General features: G+C 32.1%; 1 protein-coding gene across 1 annotated transcript; it reads right to left on the bottom strand.

Moving 5' to 3' along the window:
- Positions 1 to 6,082: 6,082 nt before the first annotated feature.
- Positions 6,083 to 22,664, bottom strand: LOC129222097 (translocon-associated protein subunit beta-like). The gene is made up of 5 exons (XM_054856536.1): positions 22,466 to 22,664; positions 17,991 to 18,089; positions 9,755 to 9,866; positions 6,781 to 6,858; positions 6,083 to 6,217 (listed from the first exon to the last, which is right to left on the bottom strand). Exons 1-5 carry the CDS (start codon positions 22,630 to 22,632, stop codon positions 6,104 to 6,106), a joined length of 570 nt encoding a protein of 189 aa, XP_054712511.1. The 5' UTR covers positions 22,633 to 22,664; the 3' UTR covers positions 6,083 to 6,103.
- Between the last annotated feature and the right edge of the window lie 3,682 nt (positions 22,665 to 26,346).

Here is a 26,346-nt window from a genome sequence, read left to right on the forward strand (position 1 = left end):
TCTGTGATATGGAAGGTTCTGTTCAGGGGTTATGTGTAGGGGAACACATTGGAGACAGTGACCACAACAGTATTAGGTTTGGGATTAATTTTGATATGCACAAAGTAGAGAATTTTAGGTTTGTGATCAATTTCAGAAATACTGATTTTGTGGCACTTAGGCAGAGTTTGAAAGCAGTTTTTTCTTCTGGATTGGACAATAGCGATGTGAATCTTCAGTGGGCAGAGTTTAAGGAAAAGCTAGTAAAATGGTGGGGGATCATGTTTCTTTTAGGAGAAAGGGTGTCAACACTAAAATTTGGCCAATGTGGTTCTCCAGGGAAACTAAAGACGCTCTAAATTACAAGCAAGCTGCTTTTCATAGGTTTAGAGAAACTGGTCACAGTGCAGATAGGCTCCAATATTGTAAGGCAAGGCAGAAATTTAAGTATTTGGTACGGATTCAGAAAAGAGAGTTGGAGCAAAGACTGGCAGATAACATAAACAGAAATCCCAAGAGCTTTTTTGCATACGCTAATTCGGGGAAAGTTCGAAATAGTCATATTGGGCTAGTGGTTGATGAGCACAGAATTTTAATTCAGGACGATAGTGATATTGCTAATGTTCTTAATAACTTTTTTTCGAGTGTTTTTAACGATAACGGTATCTCAACAGTTGACACCAACAAGACACAAGCTATAGTACAGCTTGAGGACTTTATTTTCCAGGGATGACGTTTTACTTCATTTGAAAAAAATTAAAGAGACTAAGGCTCCGGGACCTGATAATATTTATCCAAAAATTTTAGTTGAATGTGCGGAGGAATGAGCAGATGTAATCGTGAATATTTTCAATGCTTCTTATAACTCGGGGACAGTGCCAGAGGACTGGAAGCTGGCTAACATTACACCGCTCTTCAAGAAAGGGTCTAAAGGGAGTGCGGGAAATTATAGACCTGTGATTCTAACTTCGGTGGTTTGCAAAATTTTTAAAACATTGATAAAAATTAAGATAGTAAATTTTCTAGAGACTAATAATCTATTGACTAGTTTTCAGTATGGTTTCAGGAAAGGTAAATCTTGTGCAACTAATTTATTACATTTCTATGACAAAGTTACCATGGCTTTGGACAATAAGAAGCCTGTAGATGTTGTTTACATTGATTTCCAAAAAAGCTTTCGATAAGGTACCGCATGTTGCTCTACTTAGCAAATTAGCTGATATAGGAATAGGAGGGAAAACTTTCATTTGGGTAAAAAACTGGCTGACCGGAAGAAAACAAAGGGTAGTTGTAAGGGGGAAATTATTCTAATTGGAGTGAGGTTTTAAGCGGGGTTCCTCAAGGATCAGTGTTAGGGCCTGTTTTGTTCATTGTTTTTATGAACGATATTCACAAAAATATTTCTGGGAACATGAATTGTTTTGCTGATGATGTAAAAGTTATGGGGACTGTAGAAAATGAAGAACAAGTAAAACAGCTGCAAGAGGATCTAGATCATATTACGGAGTTGGCTGATAAATGGGGTATGGCTGTTAATGTTGGGAAATGTCAAGTGCTACATTTAGGGCATGGAAATAAGTGTTATTATTTGCAAGGTTCAGTCATTAGTCAGGTAGACAAAGTTACTGATTTGGGGGTCTTAATAAGTCAGGATTTAAAGTTTAGCCAACAGTGCAGCATTGCTAGTAACAAGGCCAATAAGATGCTTGAGTTTATCAATAGATCTATTTCAAACAAATCTAAAGAAGTTCTGCCCTTATATAGAAGTTTGATAAGACCTCATTTGGAGTATGCTGTTCAGTTTTGGTCTCCTTATTTTAAGAAAGACATTAATGTATTGGAAAGGGTTCAAAGGCGAGCTACAAGGCTAATAAATGGACTTTCTCACTTAGACTATGATTCCAAGCTTAGAAGGTTAAAAATGTACAGTCTTGAGCAAAGAAGAGACCGAGGGGACATGATTCAGTTGTTTAAATTTATTGAAATGAAAGATGTTACGGGGCTGAAGTTTAGCACTGAAAACAGGACTAGGGGTCATTGTTTTAAGCTATTAAAATCTCAGGCTAACACGGATGTTAGGAAAAATTATTATTTTAGCAGGGTAGTGGAACCTTGGAACAGTTTACCGGAAGAGGTGGTAATGAGCAAGGGAGTAGATAGTTTTAAGAGGGCCATTGATCTTCACTGGGGATCGTAAATTGACTAGGACCAGTCTAGCTGGGCCCAGAGCCTGTTGCTGGTCGTCACTTTTGTATTTATTTGTATTTGTATTTATTTGTTATTCCTTTCACAAGTGTCTCAATTACTACTTAAGTATATGTACAGGGTTCTTACACTCCGGGAAAACCTAGAATTGTCAGGGAAAATGATATAATTAAAAATGTCAGGGAAATTTCCAATTTTGCCCCAAAATATTTTTTTTCCAAGGAATTTTGTCCATGAGATCTAATCTTCGTATGTATCGATGTTTCCTGAAATAAAAAAAAATGGTAAAAGTTTTGAGGCAAAATGATGCTGGCGATTAAAAAAAAAAAAAAAAGCGACCAAAAGAAAACGTCCGTCGACGTCATTTTTGCCCCTCAATAGTTCCCAATAAAAACAATTCCTAGGGTGAACAGGAATTATGCACAAACTCAACAGGGGAGAAGACAATTTACTGCCTCTGAAGCATAAGCCTGAGGATGGTGGGGTCGATCAGGAAAATCTTTTTTTTTAATCGAAAAACCTTTTCAGCTACGTGTGAAACATAGTCGCCATCTTTGGTCATTCATAAGATGGAAGTAGACACGATGCTTAAAAAAAAACAAAGCGGAATTGAATGTTTTCTTCAATTGCAAACTGATGAAAATACCGCAAAATGTGATGCAAATTATTTTTTTTTCTAAATTTTAAATTTAATTTTCTTGAGAAATGAAAAATTTTGTTCTTAAAACTTGATCTTAACCTCATTCATTGTCTTGGACACAAATGTCCTAAAATCTTTTCAACTGAATTGTAGTTTCACGAAGCTTTATTATTTTTAAATTGTTTTCATGCTACAAATTCAAAAAAATTATTTCTTAATTTGTGTCGTAGCCGCCATTTTGGCGGCATCATGCTTGTGTTGTGATCTGGGCATAGCTTGTTCTTCCAGTCTGAAGTGTCTCGGCTTGCTTTGTGTTTCTGTTCAGTGAAATTGTAATATTTCTTGCACGTATAATTTTCAAATTTAGACCCTAATTTTTGCTTTGAAAATGCAAATAGCAATTTGTTTTATAAGAATGCCATGGAAAACGAAATTCTCTTCCTTGTCGGTGGAATAAAAAATCAGCACATGGTGCCATGTAGAGAAGGATGAATTTAAAGCATTTTGTTCTGTTTGTACATTGTCTCTCAACAAATAGCTTTAGCAGGTCTAGTCCTTGATTTTTGTGAAGGAAGACTGGACGATATGAGGAAACCCGTTAGACAGAGGGCAATAAGACAGAACAAAAACATTTTAAGGGCTGCATCCAACAGCTACAAAACAAATTTATCTTGAAAAAAAATAATAAACCTTACCTAAAAAAGCCTTGGTCTTGCAAATGAAAATTAATTTTGATATGTTTATGGGAAAATGTAATGTAAAATACGGAACATATTAACATTATCAGTATAGCTTTTTTTCAGCGACCAGCAAAAAATGACATGGGAAGCAGGATAACAAACGAAACAGACAACAGGAAACATAAAATCAGGGTTTAAATTGCTTGTTTAGATTAATCCAGAATCAAATTGTAAGATAAAATATTTCTCCTTCATAATGTGTCACAGTGTTGAAGAATTAAAGATTGAATGCATTATACAGTAGTTTTCAAGATAAAATGTGAAGCGTTTAATAATCTACTATGAAAGTCAAGCTAATAAATTAAATTTAAATTATAAAAACTTGATTTTTGTTGTCCTAAAATTTTTGAAATCACCACTCCGACCCCTGCAACTGGATCCAAAGATAAGTTTACTTTTCTATTGAAACATTAGATAATACACTCCTTTAAAATTGAAGCCATAAAAATTTAACAATACAGGCGATAAAACTATTTGAAAGGTCAAAAATACTGATTTTACTGACCAAAGTTTTTTAATATTAACAAACGTTTGCATAATGATTGACAATATTATGCTCCTTAAAATGAATGCTTGTTTCATTTGTAATGTAATGTAGTGACTCATTTGTAAAGCAAAAATTTTGATTAAAAGTTGTAAATTTAATTCATGTACTATTATGTGTATGTTAATTTTAATATGATTAACTTTTACTGCAACTAAGAAATTACATTAATTTAAAAGATTTTGCTCATGTAAAAATTACTTAATAAGAAAAGTTCTTCATAATCAATCACATTAATTTGTCTTTTAAAAACTACTGAAAATTTTGTACATTCAGTCTTGTTGATTGTTTGATTTTAAAAAATAACTAATTAGTATTTACAGCTGGAACTTTATTAATTCAAAGTGCAAGTGGCCACTGCAAAACTTAGAACTATCCAAAAAAAAATTCTTGTGCCGTAAAATAATCAGTTATCGAAAGAAAGTATGTTTATTGATTTTAAATTTAAAAAAAAAACTTTTTAATATCCCTTCCTTCTACTTCCTGGAACAGAAAAGAATATTTTCTCTACCCCTTCTTAGATATTTCCATGATAGCTGGAAAAAAAAAGGTGTGTACCTCCTCCCCCCCCCCCCCATGAAATATCTTTCCCTATTTTTTAGGTTCAATCATTTTGATATGTTTAAGGGGTGGAGGAAATTTGAAAGTCTGCGAACCTGAGAGAAACCGAAAGTAACCCAGCCACTTTTCAAATAACTGCACTGAAACTATATTTCGGCATTTTTGAAGAGTAAAATCTGCGAATAAAAGAAGTTGGACTTTAAAATAACCAAGGTTCCGTAGCATTAACTGAATACAAGTTTCAAGAGACTGAAAAAAAGCTTCAAATTATCTAGGAGTTTGAATTCTCCAAGTTTAACTGTAAATAAGTCAACATGTTTCACGATTTGAAAAGATAGCTGGATTTGTTTGAGGAAAAAAAAAATTAGCAGAGAGTGAAAAGGAAACTAAACAGTCCAAAAAAAAAATACAGCAACTTTTTTTTTTTCAGTAAAACCAAGCACATAACATGTTCAACTGATTGTCTTGATTGCTTATTTACTAAGCTAATATTTTTGAATAGAAATGAAATTCCATGAAATCACTTTAAGCGTATTCATACATTGAAGGTTAGAGATATTTAGTGAAGCATGAAAAATATTTTCTCTTTCTTGTGATAGTACATAAAAACTGCTGTCACATATACATTGCTTTTCATGTTATCCTAGTCACATTTGGGACAAAAATCAGAGGGGGAGGGTGGGATTAAAGGACATTTTTAACTGATGATAAATTGCACACTACAGTAGGCACCACTTAATGTGATCACTTTGGGACAAATACCATTTGCTAACAATAACCGAAAGAATCCATGCCACAACAATTTTTTTCTTTTTTAATTAGGTAGCATTTATTTTTACAACTGCAAAATGAAATTGCAATGACTAAGCTAAACAGTTTTAAATTATAAATTACTAAATTTGCAGGATGGAAAAGCTGGGTTCGTTTCCATTGATTAAACCATCCATATTATGCGTCTTTTTTGCCCAGTTAAAAGCAAAGTTTTCTGCTTTTGCTCAAACTTCACCGTATTTTCCAGTACCGTTTCGCTTGTTTTAACTTCCATTTAGCTTTGCTTTGTTTTCACTACAAAATAATGGCTGAGAAACTTTTAGCTGTGCAGCATAAGCGTTTTACAATCAAATTTTTCCTCTACAGTTAAATCATTGTTTTTTTATTCATTGCTAAAATGTTTGACAATTTAAAGGGAAGTTTTTTAGTGTAACTGGACAAAGAGAAAAGTTCTTCTGCTACACTAAATCTGTTCAACTGTTTGTGAAAGTATTTAAATTAATATCCAATTTATTTCAGACGTTTGAATTTTTTTTTCGAAAAACATAAGGACCATTCCGGTCAACCCTGTACTAAAATTTTTAATTTCTATAATGGTATCAAATGACAAGTGGTCTGAATTAATAAAACAGAAGGCAAACATACAAAACTAAATATTTTTTATTAATGTTTCTTTTGTTTAACAATACTTTCATATTTAGATTTACTTCTGTACCATAATAGAAATGGAATTCCAAGAGAAGGCAATGTCATCACAGCAAAAGCAGTCCAGTCCATCTATTAAGTAAAGGAAATCTATCAATTTTAGTTTTATACACTTGGTACATATAATGTCATTCAAATACTTTTACAAGTTTGGTATTTTTAACTCATAGATTTGTTAAAATAGAACTTATTTTGTAATAAACATCTTGACCTACAATAACATGCAAGACATGGTGGCCTTGGCTTGTATTTAGGCCAAAACTGCTTTATCACTGGATGTGAATACAGCGAAATCGCGTTACAACAAACTTCAAGGGTCAGCAAAATTTGTTCCTTGTACTGCATTTCAGGCAATGTAGTGTCAATTGAATTAGGACTAAATTTATAGTGCTGAAATGGGTACTTTGTTGTAACAAAATTTCACTATTATGGGCATGACCCGTAAATAAGACCACATGTCTCAGAGATAGTTATAGGATAAATATCAAATCAGTAAAATCTTAAACATGGCTTAGTATTTCAAAAGTCGTACAGGTTAGAAGAGATTCGTTGTTTAAATTGTTTCTACATAGGCTATCTATACTTGAAGAAAATGCAGCCTATGCCAGTTTACTTTAAAAAGGAAAAAAAATTACCATGTGAGGAGAAAATTTTCTATCAAATTCTCTGGCTCCGCTGATTCTTAACTCACCAAGTTCTGTTGAGTAGGAAACCTAGAAGATTGGAAGAATTATATGTAAGTTTTCAACCACAAAGTAGAAATTATAGACTAAAGTAATTTTGCAGGTTATTTTGTAATGCCGATACACAAGGTCCGCTTTTGGGAAAAATATGAACTAAATGACAAGCTGCCTTGTTGCAATCTTACACTTAATTGTGCTAGAGCCTTGTATGATTCTTTCGGATTTGCAGGGTGTCTGCTACATCTCGAGTTTCCATAATTTCCCTGACCCCTGCTCATAACTTTCCATGACTCAAGAGATGCAATTTTTTCCAGAATATAAAAATTAATTTTTCACAAGAATATCAAATTAGTGTTTTGTGAATTTTTAATTGCAACCATCTGAACTATGTTTCGGACATATAAAAATTCAAATTTAAATAAAATCTAACTACTATTATAACTTAAAAAAATATGACACAATGACTAGTGATACACATGAAATAATTAGTTTCAAACTAATTATTTTGCTGCGAAGAATACATTTATAAATACAAAATTTTTGAAAATATTTTTTGGATTCGAATAAATCATACAAAAATTTTCTATAGGTAAGAATTAATAGGTAAACAAATTTGTTATTTTTTCTCCGAGAAATCTGATATGATACCAAAGTTGATAAAAAATAAAATTTTTTGTTTAAACCAGGTTTTTTTTGGTTTAAATTGGGTTTATTAGGTTTAAACACTATTTGCAAGAAATACAATTTTATTTTAGGAAAATCATGAAGATTTTATCAATTAATTGTTTAGAAATGTTTAATATTCATATTTGTACCTAATTTCTTCATAATTAATTAAATAATTAAGAGTAAAATCTTGTAATTTCATTTCCTCATATGTAGAGATTTTTATAGGAGCATACTGTTTGAAAATCTTGATTATAAAAAATACAATATGTAAATGGGCCTTGGTATAAATAATCAAAGAAATAATTTACTGTGGTAGCTCAGACATTAATTACAAATAACCAAGAATAAATTCTTGCAAATTAATTTCCTCATAATCATAGCTATTTACAAGAAATAAAAAAAGGAAAATTAAAATAACGTATTCTAAAACATGGAAAGTACTTTGCAGTATCTACAAATGAACCACAAGTCTGAAGTACATTACAGAACATTAAAAATCAACGCATATTTTGTTTGATGATTTAAAAAAAAATTACAAATTGTGTAATTTATTTACTTAATGTATCAGTGACAACAATTATAGAAACAGGACAAGTAGGTTTAAAGAAAATCAATATGTTTTCCATTGTAGACATTATTTTTCCTGGTTTAATGCATTTAGGAATACAATTTTTTTTTTATCAAAGAAGAAAAAATAAGAGCCTAAGTATGAAAATACTATGTAAAAATATTTCAATAATGAAGACTCATAAAAATTAATGTTGATGAAAATTTGGCAGGAAATATTTTTTATAAGAGCGCTGTTACATGAATATTTTCGTTTTCCATAATTTTTTTTTCTTTTCTTGCTCTGACTGCATCGTTTATTGGGGATGCTAAAGGTGAGCAGGTATGAGCACAATTTTATGCCTACTCCAAGTGTTCTTGGACTTCTTTAGTTATTTTTTTCTCTTGTCATTTAAATATTCTAGTGTTAAAATTTATGTACACTATGCATCCCTTCAACGGTACATAATATATCTTAATAAATCTTAAGTAATCAAGCAAATTAGGTAGTAAATGAAGATTTGGCTGAAATATGCTTTTTGGACTATTTTGAAATGCAAAAGACTGAAAAATTCTGATAATTGAATAAATAAAAAAAAGAACTACTTGGATTTTTTCTCTGTGTAATTTTAGAAAAACTTAGTTCGTCTGCCTTGTATATTTAAGCACCTAATAGGAAAGCTGCATTTATTTTAAAAAAAGAAAAAAAAAACGAAAGAAAAACTATTTAGCAAACTTGCATTACCTTAAAAAAATACAAGTTTCTAAATTTATTAAATCTGTAATTTATCTATCAAACTGTGCTTGTTACAAAATCTTCATTTTCATGAAGATAAGTGCTTTTACAGTATCTTATTTTATAACATTCATTTAAAGTAGCTATAAATAATTATTCTTTCCAGATTTTTAGAAGTTCTTAATACAAAAGGTATCTAGTTGATACATTTAGAACATCTAGTATTATTTTCCTTTTATCAGCTTAAAAATACTTCCTTTTTATTAAACAGTATATTTTATTCAACATAGATCACAGTGCATACAATTTTTACTGCAAAGGCCATCTGTTTGGTGATTGTGTTATGTATTCATTTTTAAGGTTATCCAATACATCAGCATTATTTTTGTTATTTATTAAGTATATTAATTTAACTTAAAAAGAGTAGTTAGTGAGCTGAATAAGGAATAAGATAATATTGTGAAATTATGCAAAACTACAGCTTTTTTCAATATAGAGTAATCAACTGGATCTAATCAGCATAGACAAAAAAAAAAAAAAAAAAAAAAAAACAAGTTGAATACAATGCTTAGAAGCCTCTAACAAGAGAAAACTGAACTGCACTAATATAAAAAACTGAAAATGCACTTAGAAATTTAAGTACAATTTTAATAATATTGTGATATGAAATATCAGTGGATAACCTTTTTTTCAGTTTATCCACACTTCATATGCAGTAAAATAGAATGGTGTTGCAATTTTGAAGCAACAAAGTAGAACATTGCCTCAAAACGGTGCAAACTGCTCTTTGAATACTTAAAATTTAACTGAGTATAAAATTTCACAAAAAACTAATCATTTAATTTTGCATGTTTTGACTCTGAAATAATTGGAACTAAATGCTGTGTGCTACAAGCACTTTTGGTCACATAATAAATTTTTATAATCAGAATTTTACAAAGAAAAGGAGAATTAAAAAATGGTATTTGAAATTACCTGAATTTCTTTACTGTCTTCAGAAGGTTGATAAGTAACTTCAGCAGCAGTAAAATTAAAAAGACCAGTTCGTTTTGGTCTGAGTATAACAGTATGAGATATATTTGCCCCTCTTCGAAAAAGTTAAGGTTATGTCACTATTTATTTAATTTCAAATAGAGACGTACCGAGTAGCACTTTGGCCGAGTACCGAGTACTCGGCCTTTTACTACTCGGCCGAGTACCGAGTTACCGAGTAACTCGGCCTTTCACCACTCGGCCGAGTTTCACAGTACCAATTATGTTGAAAGAAGAACCACCGACACACACCGATGAATTTTGAACTTATTGAAATAGTAGTATAGACCTCCTTGTCCATATAATAGTTTTTAAACTAAATTCCTGCTGAAAATTAACTACTAAATTTTGCAAAAATAATATTTTTTAAATTAAAAATGAATAAATAAAAGGTATGACTTATCAAGTTGGAATTAAAACAAATTATAGAAATTTATTCATTATAGGTCTAGTTCGCTAAACATAAATAATTTTTCAAAGCAAAAAAACAAATGTGCAGGAACACTGCAGACACGTTTTTCTGTGTTACAGGGATCGTCTTTTCAGTGCATAACATGTGAACTAAAGAATGTAAAGGCATGCGACAAAAAATTCGACTTTTGCCGGATGCCTTTAAATCAACGAGCTCACATTTTGCGCATTGAAAAAGAAATTCCGCGTAACGCCAAAACACGTGTCTGCAGTGATCCTGCACTGTGCTTCTAACGTTGTTTTATTTCCTTTTATTTTTAAAGCTAAGGTATTTTTATATATCTTATAACTAATTTTAGTTTGTAGCAAAAATTCCATATTTGCACAATTTTTAACAAAAAAGTTTTATTAACTTTCGAGACATTCGAACCAAGATTTATTCCATTGAAGTATTTCAAACTTCATTATTCTCAAAATTTAAATTTGAATTGTAAATGGTTGCAGAAAATTATATATGCTTGAGCTTTTTTGTAAATTTTAATACATTCAATTTTTTGCAACTACTCGGTATTGGCCGAGTATCTGATCGAAATTTGGCCGAGTACCGAGTACTCGGCATATTGGCCGAGTACCGAGTACTTGGTATATTGGCCGAGTAGGCCGAGTACCGAGTAGTTACCAAGTACTCGGTACGTCTCTAATTTCAAATTACACATAATACGACAATTATTTCTTCTAAGTCCTTTTTCAAATAGAGTTTAAATCTGTAATAACATCAATGGTTGAGAACATGTATGACGCTATAGCCAAGCAACGAAACAACAGAGTTGTCACTATAATCAATTTCAACTGTAAAAGTAAAATAAAAATAATTAAGAAGTGAGATTAAATGTAGGGATGCAACGAATAGTAATTTTGCCGAATATTCGGCCGCCAAATAGTTAACTTCTTTTTGTTTAAAAACAAAGCACAGGTTGCATATAAAGCACATTTCTTTGCATTAAACAGCTTAAAATACTATACCACAATATAAAAAAAGTTTCGGAGCAAATTAATTATTTTTTGAAAGCATTAGCATTAACTTTAAAAAATATTTGGCCCAATAATTACTAAGAGAAGGGGGGAAACATTTTTTGGAACACTTTCTAAAGATAAGAGCTTTATTTCTTAGCTTTTGAAACAGCAATAACTTTCTACTAGAAACATCATTTCACTATGCTTCTCAAATAAATAGGGGGGAGGGGCTAAAGAAACCTGAATCTGCTATCTAATGCTCATTTCTTAATTATTAATATATTTTTTGACTTCTAATTAAAACTATTTAAGTCATTGGTTAATCCTATTCACCTTATCTAAAACTATTTAATTTTTTTTATAAACTGGCAATCTAAAAAACATAAGAATCTATTCAAATAAGCTTTTTTTACCTCCCTTTCTTAAGAACTTCCTTTTTCAACATTCTTCCTTTACCTTCAAAATCTGTTCTTTTGATACTCTACCAACACTTGTTCTGTATTATTTCCTCCTTAACCCCTTTCAACTAATGGATTGGTTCTAACTGATAAGAGTTATAAATAGCAAGAAGTAGGAGCTCTGTGCAGATCCAGGTTTTGGTTTAATCTGGTATCACATTTTTTTTTACTTTACAATGCCTGTTCTTTCAACACCCTCAACAGTTGTTCTGTCACTACCCTAACCCCTTTCAAAAGAGTGGCCTAGTTCTAACTGATAATATTAGTTGCTCTATGCAAGTATTTTATTCTGTTCTGAGTTCAAAGAAAGCAAAATGGATTTTTCTGTCAATAAAAGAAGTATAGTTTGGAGTATTTTTGAACCCATACCAAATGATTACACAAAAAGCAAGAAGTAAATTGTGCAAAAATATTCTGTCAAGAGGAAGAATTGGGGAAAAAAAAAGCAACTACAAGCTCACTGATTAATCATTTGGCTAAAAAACATCCAGAAGAATATCGTGAAAAAAGTAAAAACAAAACTTGTGATGCAGTTACGGAAGTAAATACACCAGCAACACCCAGTACAAGTCAAGGTGGGGAAAAGGAAGCAAGAAACATTAGATTCACTTTTTGAGAAGAAAACAATTTGGGACATTAATGACAACCGTTCAGTAGAACTGCTTACTTCAACAGCGGAAATGATAGCATGCGACAATCAACTATTTAGTTTTGTCGAAGATGAAAGCTTTATTAATTTAATGAAAAAAGCTCAGCCACAATATAAAATTCCCAGCCGGGAATATTTCAAAGAGAAAGTGTTATTCCTTCTCTTTATGAAGATTGCAAAACAAAAGTTACAACATTAATATCAGATGCAGAATTCATGTCACTAACATTGGATATTTGGACTAGTTCTGTCAGCAATCAAAGTTTTATGAGCTTTACTGTCCACTGGATATCAAAGGATTTTACTTGTCATTACCTTGCACTGGAAGCTAAGCATTTTCCGGGAAGCCATACTGAGAAGCCATCTGTGATATGTTCAACACAGTGGTTGACGTCTGGAATCTGAATGACAAAATCCATAGTATTACGCGATGAAGGATCAAATATCATGAAAGGAGTATGCATTTCAAATTTGAAAAGTGAATCCTACTTTCTACACTCCTTGCATTTGACTGTATGCAATAGTTGAACATCACAAAGATCAATAAGCGATTTAATTGCTCAAGGAAAAAGATTGTAACACATTTCAGTCATTCTCCCCTAGCATGCTCAAGATTGAGAAGCATTCAAGCAAATGAGTTGAAAGTTCCTGAGAAAAAACTAATACAAAGCGTGCCTACTAGATGGAACAGCACATATTACATGCTGGAAAGATGACTAGAACAAAAAAACGCAGTTTCTCTAAATGCTTCTACATTTGGGGATATAAACAACTTATGTTCAAATCGGTGGACAATTTTGGAAAAGGTGCTGCATCTTCTGAAACCATTTGAAGAAACAAAGCGAATTTCATAATCAAAATCATTCATTTCTGAAGTCATCCCAATGCTTGCAACATTAAAATTATATTTGGATAAATCAAGTGACTTTTCTGGAGTTGGTACAGTGAAGCATACTCTTAGTCAAAGTTTAGAGAAGAGATTTTCATCAATTCAAAACAATGAACACTATGCATTGCTACAGTTTTAGATCCCAGATTTAAGTTAATTGTTTTCAACAAAATTAAAGCAAAAGACACTGAAGTTAAGTCAAAACTTAAGCTATTATGAAAAGTACCGGCTCTAAACCAGCTGAATTACCAGAGAAAAATATTTCAAGTTCATTGGTTCCATCACAAAATTCTTTGTGGGCGTGTTTCAATGAAATTGCAATGCAACCAATAAGTAAAGCCCTGGAAGAAACCTCCACTCAAAATGAAATTGACCGACATCTTTCCCAGCCGCTATTGCAAAGAACCGACTGTCCCTTAAAATGGTGGGCACAAAACACTGAAGCTTTTCCTAATCTATCTCAGCTCAACAGGAAATACCTTTCAGCACCAGGGAGCACTGTTTATAATGAATGATTGTTCTCAGAAGCTGGAAACATTTATGAAAAAAAGAAAAATAGACTTTCCAATAAAAATTCTGAAAAATTATTGTTCTCACATCATAATTTGCGTGTGTACAAAAAGTAACTGTTTTACGATAACAGATGATGAAATTATGATATATTCCCAAGTCCCAAAAAATAATTTTTTCAAGTTTCAATTCATTTTTCCCATATTTCTTTTTTCAAAGTAGTTGTGTAACATTTTAGTTTATCATTTTAACCACTTCTCTAGTTTTTGTGTCCTTTCAATTATTTTTGAAGAAGCCAATTTACATTAATGGTTATTAATGACTTCTAATAAAAGTCAATGCCAAGAAGGGCAGTTTTCTTTTTTTGTTTGTTTGTTTAGTCCGAAAAATTCCATTTTTAAGTGATAGCATATGTTAGAATTACTTGCACTCTAGATGATTCTTATTTCTCTCTCCGCCTTTCTGATTAAAATAATGATGCATTTTGAGGTTTTATAAAGCTTGACTGTTCATTTCAATTTTATGACACTGAATATTTTAGTGCAGTATTTTTTAATTTTTATTTTCTTTTGTTCTAAACATCTAGAGAAAACAGTTCCACTTTTGCGATCATGAATTTTTTTATTTAGCTGTGTTCTTGTTGTAGCAATTTGAAATTTAATTTTTCATATGGTGTTTTTAAATCAGAATACTTCTCTGTTTATGTATTGATATTTTCCCAAAATATGTCTGCCAAAGTATCTGAACCCTTTAGTTAATTATATTTTAAAACTTGATTAAGTCTTATTTCTTTTATTTTGTAAATATCACATTCACAATTGACCACTACAATTATTTTTGGTCCCTTGATTTAAAGTTTTGTTTTATTTTAAAAATCATGATTTTGTACCTCGATAATACTATGCAAGGTTTGAACAGCTTCTTTGCTTGAATGCTTCTTTTCTCTTGTGAAGGTTTTATAAAAAGGTTCATCATTTGGTTAAAACAATTTTAAACTAATTTTTAAACAATCATACCCTATTTTAACATGAAACAGAACTTCATTATCTTTCAAAACAAAAACTTCGTGAAGATTTATTGCAGTGTATGGATTATACATATGCAATATTTAGTGCTAATGAACAAATTGCTCTATGTTATTCAAAATGGCAATTTATTACTTAAAAAATAGCATTAGCACACTATATATATATTTTTAATGTTTTAGTTGAATTAGCATATAAAAGTGGGGTAAAAGACTTTAATTTTTATGTACGAAGTATTACGTGTAGCTATAATATAAAGTACCAGTAGTTTTAGACTTCAGGTCCCTTTTTTCCCTTGCGGTAAATTAAAAATCTGATTGGATCCTGGTACATATCATACAACTGCAGACATTACAAAGGAGGTTTTTGAGAATCTTAATAGTAATGCCTGGAGAAAATTTTACATTTCAAAGTATAAGAAAAATAAAAGTTTTTTGAGTCTTTTTATTTAAGTTATTCTTTAAGTATGGTTTATGAGTGTATTATAATTACTTTAATAAGATAAAATAAGTATCAACCCTTCCTAACATGTCGGGGAAAACTATTTTGTATGGTTTTCTGGGGGGTAATTTTGTAGATATCGCTTAGTAACCATTCATTAATGCAGTGCTTCTCAAACTTTTTTACTTTACGGCACACTTGATAGTTGGCTCGATTCTTGCGGCACACTGAACCAAATTTCATACGTCAATATGGGCGATGTTTTTACCATTCACTAATCGAAGCCAGAAAGGGAAAAAAACAGCGTTTCAATATGGATTTTACAATTAATCTTTAAAATACTTCAGTTTCTTTAGAAATTGAATTAAAGTTCATCATGAATTTTAGATTATATAATGACCAGCAACCAGCAAGTCCCAAACTTTCACTTAACACGGCTGAGAAAGTTATGCTTGTCTTGAGAGAAAGCTACGATTTTTATTCAGCTGTATAATTTGAAGAGTTACAGGAAGTTTTTAAATCGATGATCTAGCCACAACATTTTGTTGTTCTTGAAAATTGTCAATGGTAACAGTAACAGCTCATGAATAACGTGATCAGAAACTTTTAGGTATAGTCTTTTTAATAACAGCCAATATACGCCCAAAGGCGCTAAATCCCAGTTTTAAGGAGCAGTCACTCCTGAGATCAATGCATTTTTCTTATGAAAAAAGTTCTTTGCTGATGCTTCAACGGATCACAAACCCAGTCATATTGTTCTGTGCCAGTCAACTTGAAGTAGTGCTCAAACTTTGTTTTGAATCATAGCCAAATATTCTACCACCATTTTGAGTTTTTTTTTTTTTTGGTGCATGTATAGTTGGGGCAAAGCTAACTTGGCAACATTGTAATGCTGCAATTTGAATCTGCGTAGCCCTCATAGTTCTGCCATGCTAGGTTTTCCCCAACTATAGTTGGTCTGTTTAAACATGTCCAGAGAGCCACGATAGAATCCCTCTCTCCAGTGCTGGATTTTTGGTTTGAATCCGTTTAATTGTGCATGCATAAGAATACAATACTCACAGCGTCCTTGAATTCTTTGATTTAGTTCGTAAAGATTCTAAAAAATATCAGCCGCGTATGCTTGTTTTCTCAGAAAATTTGTCTTGTAATAAACTAGTATGTTTCGTTTCGTCGTGAAACATCAGAAATTTGTACCTCGTCCCCCAACTCAAAACTTCTTGGCTGGACCTTGCTTTTCAAAAAACAGCAAACTGGAGAAGAAGGGAGTGATTATCTACCCCCACGTCTTCCAAAAGTACAATGAAAGTATGAGAATTAAGTGGTTTTAATTGTATGAAGTCGACGGTTTTTCTTGCCTTAACCATGGCTAACTTCAGCTCATATGTCATATTGTTTGCCAGTAAAGTTTCACAATGGAGAAAACCGATTTAAACACCTAAATTTTGATTTCTCGCATCCAACATGATCCCTTCAATATTTCCCATCTATGCAAATTATCCATCACTGCATGCGCATGTATAGTAGTAACACTGAATCCTGTTGCTTTTTATTAATTTAGCTATAATGCAGAATATTTCATCATCCGTTGCATGATGAGAAAGTTCTTTGCAGAAAAAAATGGTCTTGAATTCCGTCCTCATCAGCAAGAATAGTGTACCTTTTATATCAGTTGATTCATCAACTTGAAGTTTAAAAAAAATCAGTTACTCGTAGTTTATCAACCATTGTTTTTAATTTCCTCCGTCATGTCATTGATTAGTCACCCGGTAACATCGTCTGGAATGGGCACTTTGACCACTTCATACATTCCAGCAAAACCTATTGTTTCCCGTACGATTTCTTTACATGATGGTAAAATAAATGCTCACACCGTTGGTATTAGTTTAATAAAAGTAGCAACAATTTATGAAACTAGGAACATCATATGAGGCAGTGAGAAGCAAAGGGATGTAAGTGTATTTTTTAAAGTTTGGAGTAAAAGGTATTTCAAGTTCATCCTTGGAAGGCTTTCGTTGATTTTGTTTCTTAATCATGCTGTATAGCAGCACCCACCAGAGCTACTAGTGTACCACCTACCATTTGTATCGATTATCTCCAAAGTTTTAATTTCGGCACTTACATTACTTTGCTTCTCACTTCCTCGTATGAGATTTCTTGCGCAGGTAAAATAGGTGCTCTTCCTTATTTTACAACTCTGAAAATACCAAGGCACACTAAGGACCTTGTCACGGCACACCGGTTGAGAAGCACTGCATTAATGTACACCATTAAAAATGATAATACACTCGATAATGAACCTGACAATGTGTTATAGGCTGACTTCATTAAAAATATTCAATAAACATGAAGAATACAAATTTAAAGATGTAAAACTTTCAACGCAAAGTGACAAACAGGCTGTTTTTTTTTTTTTTTTTTCAAGTATTTGACCCCAGCCAAATATTTGTTGCATCACTAAATTAAATGCCTCAGAGCTCAAATGTTATACATGACAAAAACTGTGTGCAGGGAAGAAAAAAATTTCTTAAAAATTACTTTAAGAAAATAATTTTTGGAGCACATAGGTCTTGCAAAGCAGCATCCAAATGTGTGCATAACACAGCCACACAAATTGACTGGCCCAAGTATTTGTTTGGTTGGAATTTTTACAAAGATACCCTAGTTTATTCTCCTTTTTAAATTAACTTCTCAATATGCTAAACTGAAGTAGAATTATTTAAGAACTATGTTTAAAAAAATGAAACACCAGAATTGTAAACAGTCAGATGCAAAAGGATACGGTCCAAGCCTATCAAGCTTCATGCTAGGAAATCCAATAACAAATTCAAAATCTGCTTCGGTGAAGCTAGCGTCTTTTAGTTGAACATTAATGGCCGCACTGTAATTTTTTAAAAAAATAAGTATTACTGTAAAACAATAACAAATAATATATTGGAACATAATAACAAACTTTCAAAACTTTACTAATATTATATAAATAAGAGATTGATCACAGTTCAGAGAGAAAATTAAATGTTCAAAACAATTCATTTGGAAATCTGTGCTTAACATTGGTTTTCATTTCCATACAAAAATAAATATTCACTTTTTACATAGTTTGTACTTTCTCCATGAATAATTTTGCATGTTATTGTTTGCTATCTTTGACTTAACCTCCTCTCCTCAATCCTGGCATTGTTTATAGGAGACACTAAACACTATTAAACAGTTGAAGAATTCCTTAACAATTGTGTTTAACTCAAATCTACCTTTTTCTGATGTAGAACATTATTTTCGTGTGTCTTCCAGAAGACACTAATTTTCTCAAAATAATAATAATATAATTTTTTAAACATTTTTTCTATACTGTTCAGTGCTTGGAACCAATTAATACAAAAAAAGGAAGAAAACTTTTATTTAAAGTTGGTCTTGGGTCTGAGGCATGGTTGGCAAGGTTTTAGATACTACGGTAAATACCATGGTTTCTACAGTTCTGTCAACAACTACAATTTTAGAGAAACTATATTTGGTTAGTAAACAAATTTTATATGTAACAGAAAAGTCTCAGTTAGTTAAAAATGAAAAAAAAAACTAACTGATGAGTTGCAAGTTTCCACCCAATGCATCTTGTTGCTGTAACAAGCTGTTTGCGTGCAGGAAAAAAAAATTAAAATTGAGAGCATTGAATGTATAGATACACATCTTTTATTTTACTTTGGTAAAAAAAGTGTGTACGTCATGCTTTAAACACTTCCAATTCATTTGAAGCCCTTGGAAACAGTTAAATAAAAGCTTAAGTAAAATTTCTCAACAAGTGTATGAACCAGGACATAAAACTGAAGAGGAAAGATTCTTCCTAAATTCATGCAGGATGGGGCTCGAATTGCTGGAAAAACGACAGCAATCTTAACCACTAGACTGTAACTAGGGTTGCCTAACTGTGGCACTCTTAACTAAATATAAAATGTCAATTATAATTCTGACTTGTATTAAACAGAAAACTTTTGAGTTTGAATTTTAATAAAACAACAGTCTACAAAAGCAGTATTATATATACTCGTGTAAAAATAGTGATGTGGATCAGGTAAATACCCAGTGGGTAGATAAATATTTTTCGGGTATTTACCCAAGGCCTGGGTAAATACCCAAAAACTGGGTATTTTACAAAAAAATGCAAAAAGTGAATGGGAATTTTTATTAAAAATCTAAATATGAAATAATTGGTAAAACAGATACATACATATGTGTTACACAGTTAATAATATTTTTTATTGAGACTTGATGAAATTATGAAAGAAACATATTGTAAACCGAAGAATCTTTCTTTTCAATGTCATAATTGGAGAAGTATAAGCAATTTAATGATGAACTTCAGGATTTCAAAATAACAATCTAGGTTAGCCATATCCAAAATGAAAAAAAAAAAAAAAAGAATTATGAGGGATGTTTGGGAGAATAAACTGAGAAGTTATTAAGACTATGATGTTACTTATTTTATTGCTGTTTAAGTGATAACGTGGCAAATATAGAAACAGTTTTCACATTAATAAGCAAAAAAAAAAATTGCAGTGTAAATCACTTCAAAATTTTCTGTCACATACAATTGAAATTGTGAAAACAGTAAAACGAAGCCATGTATTACAAGCAATATTCGTCGAAATTCAAAACAAGAGGTGGCGAAATCTGCTACTTTTTTTAAACTTCCAGTGAAAACCAGATGGGGCAGTTATAGTCAGTGAATCTCAGTTGTCCAGTGCATCAAAGAAGAGGCTCCTAAATGATGAAGTTTTTTGACTTCGTATTGATAAAATGATTCATATTTTAGAACCAATAGTGAAGTTGACTTTATCTCTGGAATCAAATGATCCGCAAATACATTTGGTCAATGTGCAGTTCAATAAATTAGAGAATGTATTATTGGAACAGCTTCCCATGTCCCCTTTGCAAAAAAATGAAGAAATAGAAATTTTGAATAAGTTTAAAGAAAGGAAGGAATTTGGCATTGGGGTCCAATTCATCTTGCTGCAGATATTTTGGATGATGCAAGGCGGGGGAACTGAAACCACCTGATCCGTTCGATGGTTTAACGTTTATCTATCAAGTTGGGAAGCATATGAAATTAGATAGTGTTCAACTGAAGACTGAACTTGTTCATTATAGGGAAAAGACTGGGATATGGGGAAGGAAAATATTGTGGGAAGGATTAGAGAGTATGAAACCTTTGTTATGGTGGAGAAGTTTACGTGGAACCAGTATTATAGTAGAAGTGGCTTTGCGAATTTTAAGTGCGCATGTCATACAGGGGCATATAACTGGGTTATAAAAGACAAGGACCTTAAAAAATTGATGTTTACTTTTATTTGTAACCTGTTAAGCTTTTTTCTTTTTGTAGAATGGCTTTTTATATCTGAAATTCGGCTATCAACATTGATTAGGCATATCCAACACGTTAAATGTGAATATCATATTAGATGGCTAAGTTGTTTCACACAATTCTTTAAATATGTAATCAAAATACAATTTTTGGACAAAAATGTATTGTTTTGTATATGGTTGTTATATATATACATAGTGAAATACATACAGAAAAGTATTTTAGTTGTATATAAATATTTGAAATAAATACCCGGGTAAATACCCATTTTGGGTATTTACCCGGGTATATACCCTGGGTATTTACCCCTAAAAATAAATACCCGGGTATTTTACATCACTATGTAAAAGTCAAGAAATTTAGCACAAAAAATGAGGTTAAAAGTTTAGGGGTCGACTTATACGCGTTGGCAGAATTTCTAAAAATTTTCCCAGAACAATTTTTGGAAAAAAACTCATTTTTCCGACTTTAGTCCAACTCTTTTAAACAGATGTTGAAACACACAGCTGTTTTTTACATTCTGCTTACATTTACACATTCTGCTTTTATTTTACATAGCCTGACAGTAATAAAGGCGAAATAATTACAGTAATCGGCCAACAATGCAAAAATTGCGGAAATCGCCATGTTCTCGAATTTTCCCAATAATCGGGAATTAATGCTCATTTTTTTAAAGTAATGTTATATGGCTACAGTGCAGAATTTTATTGATATTAATTCAAAATAAAAGCAACAAACAACAAAATCGTAACAGCGAAGTTGAACCCTTTACAAAAATCATGATCACAGAAGTGAACACTTTTTGTGCAAAAATATGAAAATCTGACGTTTTTCAACATACGAATGTTCATTACATTTAATTTCCTACCTTTTTGTAATGTTTATATTCAAAAATAGCGGCAAAATGTTCCCGATTTTTTTCAGAAATAAGCAGGTCAACTTATATGCGGGTTTTCGATTTTCTTCCCAAAAGAAGGGGGTCGACTGACGAGAGTATATACGGTACTCTAAAAAATAACTCAAAAGCCGATTTCATAATAATAACCAATCATTAGCTTTATCCTTTAGCAACAACCATTTAAATTTAATTTTCAGAAAAAAAAATGTGGTATGGTAGTTCACGTTTCATTTTAGTTAAGTACTGCAGAATAGCTTGAGATACACGAACAGCCCAATTATGCCATCCAAACATTGCAGTTTTGTCCATTGAGAAGAGATAAAATGGAGGGAGTGAAGACTTTCATTCATAAAGCCAAGACCCCAAGTCACGTGATGGACTTGGAAGCAAAGCATTGGAAGAAATCTGGTTTCTTTTGTGTGTTTCACGCAAAACGTGCCAACCATTCGTTGATCTTGAGTCACATGACTTCAGGTCTTCAGTTCAGCTTTTGTTAAGTCAATGATTGAACATGCTCCCTCCATTTTAACTTCTACTCTAAGGTTTTGTTCTTAATGTGGACTCATCAGTCTGAAATATAACAATTATTAATGAGATTTAAATCTAATTAACTACATGAAACAATATTTTATAAATAAATTTAGCTTATTCAGATCTTGATGATTTTAACCAATTTTTGATGCTGTCTTGACAGAACAACTTTTTGCCTGTGAGATGCTTAACTTTACCAAAAATTATCTAATGAGTGCAGGCTTGTTTGCTAGGCAATAAATAAACAGCACATTAAAAACTTTTCCCTTTTTTCTTTTATAAAACATACTTAAAGCATAAAATTATGCTCATCTCCACATTGATATTCACTCAAGAAAACAAAAATCACATTAATAAAGCTTTAAAGGGAAAATCAAACAACTTTATGAAACGAAAACACATGATGCTTATGAATGATCACTAATCGGAATGAATAATTATTTTCCAAAGAAAATAAATAAATTATCTTCACCTTTCTCCAACGTTGTAAATGTTGTATAACGACACCAAATCCCTGCCTTCTACTAAATATTTGTTCAAGAATTGCTTGCGTACCAATAAACGTGCTTGGCTTTCATCTTGTGCAAATGCTGAACAAAGTAATGAAACAAGCAAAATAATTGAAATTACAAGCTGCATCTGAAAAAGGAAAAGGTATATTAAATATTGTTTTGAAATGTTTTCACCATATTAAAGTAAATTTAGTTTTTAACAGAAAATTATCAAAGCAGAACTCATTGAAGGTCCGGAATAGCCGATCCACTATTCTAAAGACATTCTCCGACTTTTTCCCTAGCTAATTTAAAAAACCAAATTTGAATTTATTCTCAAATTCCATTACATTTATAAATATAACTAAACATGAAGATGACATTTTTTAAAACATAGAAAAACATGCTTAATTGAGTAACGGATAAACCAATATCACGCTGATACAAATAAAATTTCCCGAAACCAAATATTTTGCCATATAGACTCAATGTTAAAGATCCCCACTTTATTAAATAATTGATTGATCAGCATTCCCAAATATCTTTGCTGAAAAATCTTTTTTGAATAGATTAAAAATAAACTGAGAAAGAACAATCATTTACATAAAATATAAAACAATATTTTTCAGCAACAATGGGTGAGAAAGCAACGTTCCCATTCCATCAAAAAATTTCCCGTACCTACCACTATTTGTGGTTTAACCAGTTGGATAGGATTTAGACCAGAAGCTGAGCAATCCCTCGTCCAGCACCCTCAGAAGCATAATTTCACTTGGAGGACGTTGTGATTACAAGCATACTTAACCCGTGAGGACGGGCGTTGGTCATTTTATGACCCCAAGCCTTGTGCAAATTATCGAAGCTTCTTCATGTCTAATAGTTCAATGCTAAATCGTTACGAGAGATAAATGGGTCGTTTTTGTACACTTTTTGCTGAAAACCAATCAGATGATTCTTTCATGAATGAAGAAAGTAGAGCTGAAGAATTTCTTAGAAAGATCAGGACATTTTCACTGAATGTGATGCAGAATAGAAAGTGGGTGGAGATTTTTCAAAATTGAATTTAATGGTAAAAGATGATATAAAGAGGAGTAAAGTAAATCAAGATCGTCTTTAGTGTAACAATTTTATTTCTTTTTCAAAGATTTAAAAAAAAATAACATTTTATGATTAAAGCTACAAGTTTCTGAATCAAAAATATCAGCAACAGTATATAGTTGTAATAAAGATAAAGTTTGTATATCTGTGTGGTGACCGGAGCAGAATAGTCCCAATGTAGTCCATGCATATCGTAAAAAGCGACTAAAATGGACACCCAATCTAAGGTGTGAGGCACCATGCTAATGAATGGATGGCATCTGGGTTGTATGATGTCTAAACCATCCCATCAAGGAACCAGGCGAAACCTCATTATAATTTGCTTTGCACTCATATAGGGTGGTTTGTGTGGGTGTTGACCTTTTACCATCTCCCAGCTCTTTGGAGCTGGATACTGGCTTGAAGGAGAGAATCAGCAACCCCCTTTACACCTTAAAGCGGCACCTTGCTGTAATGGGTGTCAGTAATGATCCAATTTGCAGAGGTTACCTCTTTAAGGAGGAAAACTATTACTCACACCCTGTATGATTGTGAAGTGTTTTCTGCCTCTAGGTTTGAACACCTTGGTCATGATTTGTTTGAACCATGCGAGATTCATATTTCTATAAGGTGTTTGCTGAATTCTGCTTCAGCTACTGGTCTGTTTTAAGACTTCTGTTTGGGGACTAGTACAGTAGACCTCTGGTAGCAGTGCTTGGTTTGGTGGAGCCCCCTTTCATTCATTGCATCTTCAATAAAGTATGTAAAACTGACATAAAGCTTCATTATCTACAGTGTGTCTATGAATTTGATTCAGAACAAATATAGGAATGCTTTCGCTCATTTATCAATTGCACTTATGTCCAAAAGTGAATTTTAATGTCAAAATTTGTAAAACAATGCAAGGTTTTAACAGTAAACAAGTAGAAAAATAAGATTTTAGTAAGCGTGGGACTAGGATTTAATCTAAGATAAAAAAAAAATGACCCCCCCCCCCCCTAGTGTTTGCTCAGCAGGGGTCGATCCAGCGCCAAATTGGGGCCGCTTTGCAGCCCCTTCACAAAATTCTGCATGGCAAAAGCGGCCCCATTCACAAAATTCCCCATCTCAAAAGCGGCCCCATTCACAAAATTCCGCGTCGTAAAAGCAGCCCCTTCACAAAAATTTATAAAAAGGCAGCCTTTTCACAATATTTTTTAACCGCAAATGTCTACGCGGGAGCCTCTTCCACCTTCCCCCATCTTATCTTTTTGCTTGCTGTGTGAGGTGTTTTTGCTTGAGAGCGTCAGAGGGGGGACGGGAGAGGGACACTTGTGATTGGTAGCTTGTTTTCAGGAAAATCCTAAATTTTACCTTGATTACGCAATATATATTTAGTATTAATTTGTGTTGAGTTTCAAAATCCAATTCTAAAATAACTTTACTTAAAATAAAATTATTTTACATGCTGTTTTTATATTTTTATTTGTTTTGAAGATCTTGATTTCCTTACATCGGACATGGTAAACGAATTTTTCGCATTTTTGATGTTTACTGTACCTTGTTAAGAGGCAAACAAATAAAATTTCTTATATATTTATTAACATCATTAAATTGCAAATTTTTAAAACAAAATACCTACTCTTTAAGAACGTCAAAAGTCAAAAAATTAAATGCTGAATGCTGGTGCAGTATTATTTTGGGTTTTAATTACTTTTAAGTTTTTCAAACACATACATGGAATCTTTAATGAGTATTTCACTTCTGTGTTAAGAAATATGTGATATCTTTGAGTCTGTTCATATTGTATTTATTAGGAGTTATCATTACGTTCAGCAGCATGTGCAATTTTCATTGCTCTTAAAGTATTTGAGAGGGGCAAACAGGAAATCTGTTGTGAGACTTTCACCTTAAGAAAGTGTGCCTTGCATATGTATATTTGTAAAAAGCAATAAATGTAATGTATGTGTCAAATTACGAATAAAATGTTAAGGGTCTTACTTCCCCCCTCCCCCAGCGCATTTTCTCTTGACGGCTTTCAGGTATTCTTCAAGAACTTGCAATCACCCCTGAAACCTGTCTAGGCCTTTTCTATAACGACAGGGGCGTAGCTAAGGGGGGGGTTTGGGGACAACCCCCCTCCCCCCCCCGAAAAGTTAGTCTCAAAAAAAAAAAAAAAGAGAAAAAGAAGAGAGAAGAGAAAGAAAAAAAAAGGAAGAAAAGGAAAAAATTCCAAGCGATTATACATACATACATACATATATATATATATATATATATATAAAAGAAGTAACCCCCCCCCCCCCGAAAGTCGGGTCTAGCTACGCCACTGTATAACGATATGACAGCTAAAAATGCTTTAATATAATCTTTTTCAAGAAAAAAATCACGAGAAGGTCTTTTTTACAAAAATAAAGAAAATGCACAAAAATATTTTGCTTTTTCACAAAAATAACGAAATTTCACAAAAATATTTTGTCTTTTCACAAAATGGGGACCCAAAAAATAAAACCTGGATCGACCCCTGCTCAGAATGCAACGTCCATCCAATAAAAAATTGGACATAGATGGCCTAATTATCTATATTACTAATGTTTAAAACTGTAACAATGAGATCATGCATATCTTCTCAAAATTCTAACGTGGGGTTAATGCTTACTAACTGGTAACTACAATTTAGTTTCTTCATACTGCTTCTAGGAAATTACAATTAAGTTATGTTTTTCACAGAATTTGAGGAAACGTAAAGACTAAGTTTAAATGTTAATAAAATAGCCATTTCTAAATTTTACCTTTTCAGAAGCAT

Source organism: Uloborus diversus, chromosome 5 (genome assembly GCF_026930045.1).
Source record: "Uloborus diversus isolate 005 chromosome 5, Udiv.v.3.1, whole genome shotgun sequence".
Lineage (NCBI taxonomy): Eukaryota > Metazoa > Arthropoda > Arachnida > Araneae > Uloboridae > Uloborus > Uloborus diversus.

Excerpts from the sequence above, each read along its gene's own strand:
- LOC129222097 (XM_054856536.1), bottom strand. The coding sequence starts at position 22,632 with ATGCAGCTTGTAATTTCAATTATTTTGCTTGTTTCATTACTTTGTTCA. Across the intron at positions 18,090-22,465 it reads ATTTACAACGTTGGAGAAAG|TGCGGCCATTAATGTTCAAC; the intron begins GTGAAGATAATT and ends AAAAAATTACAG. Across the intron at positions 6,859-9,754 it reads AAGACAGTAAAGAAATTCAG|GTTTCCTACTCAACAGAACT; the intron begins GTAATTTCAAAT and ends CCAATCTTCTAG.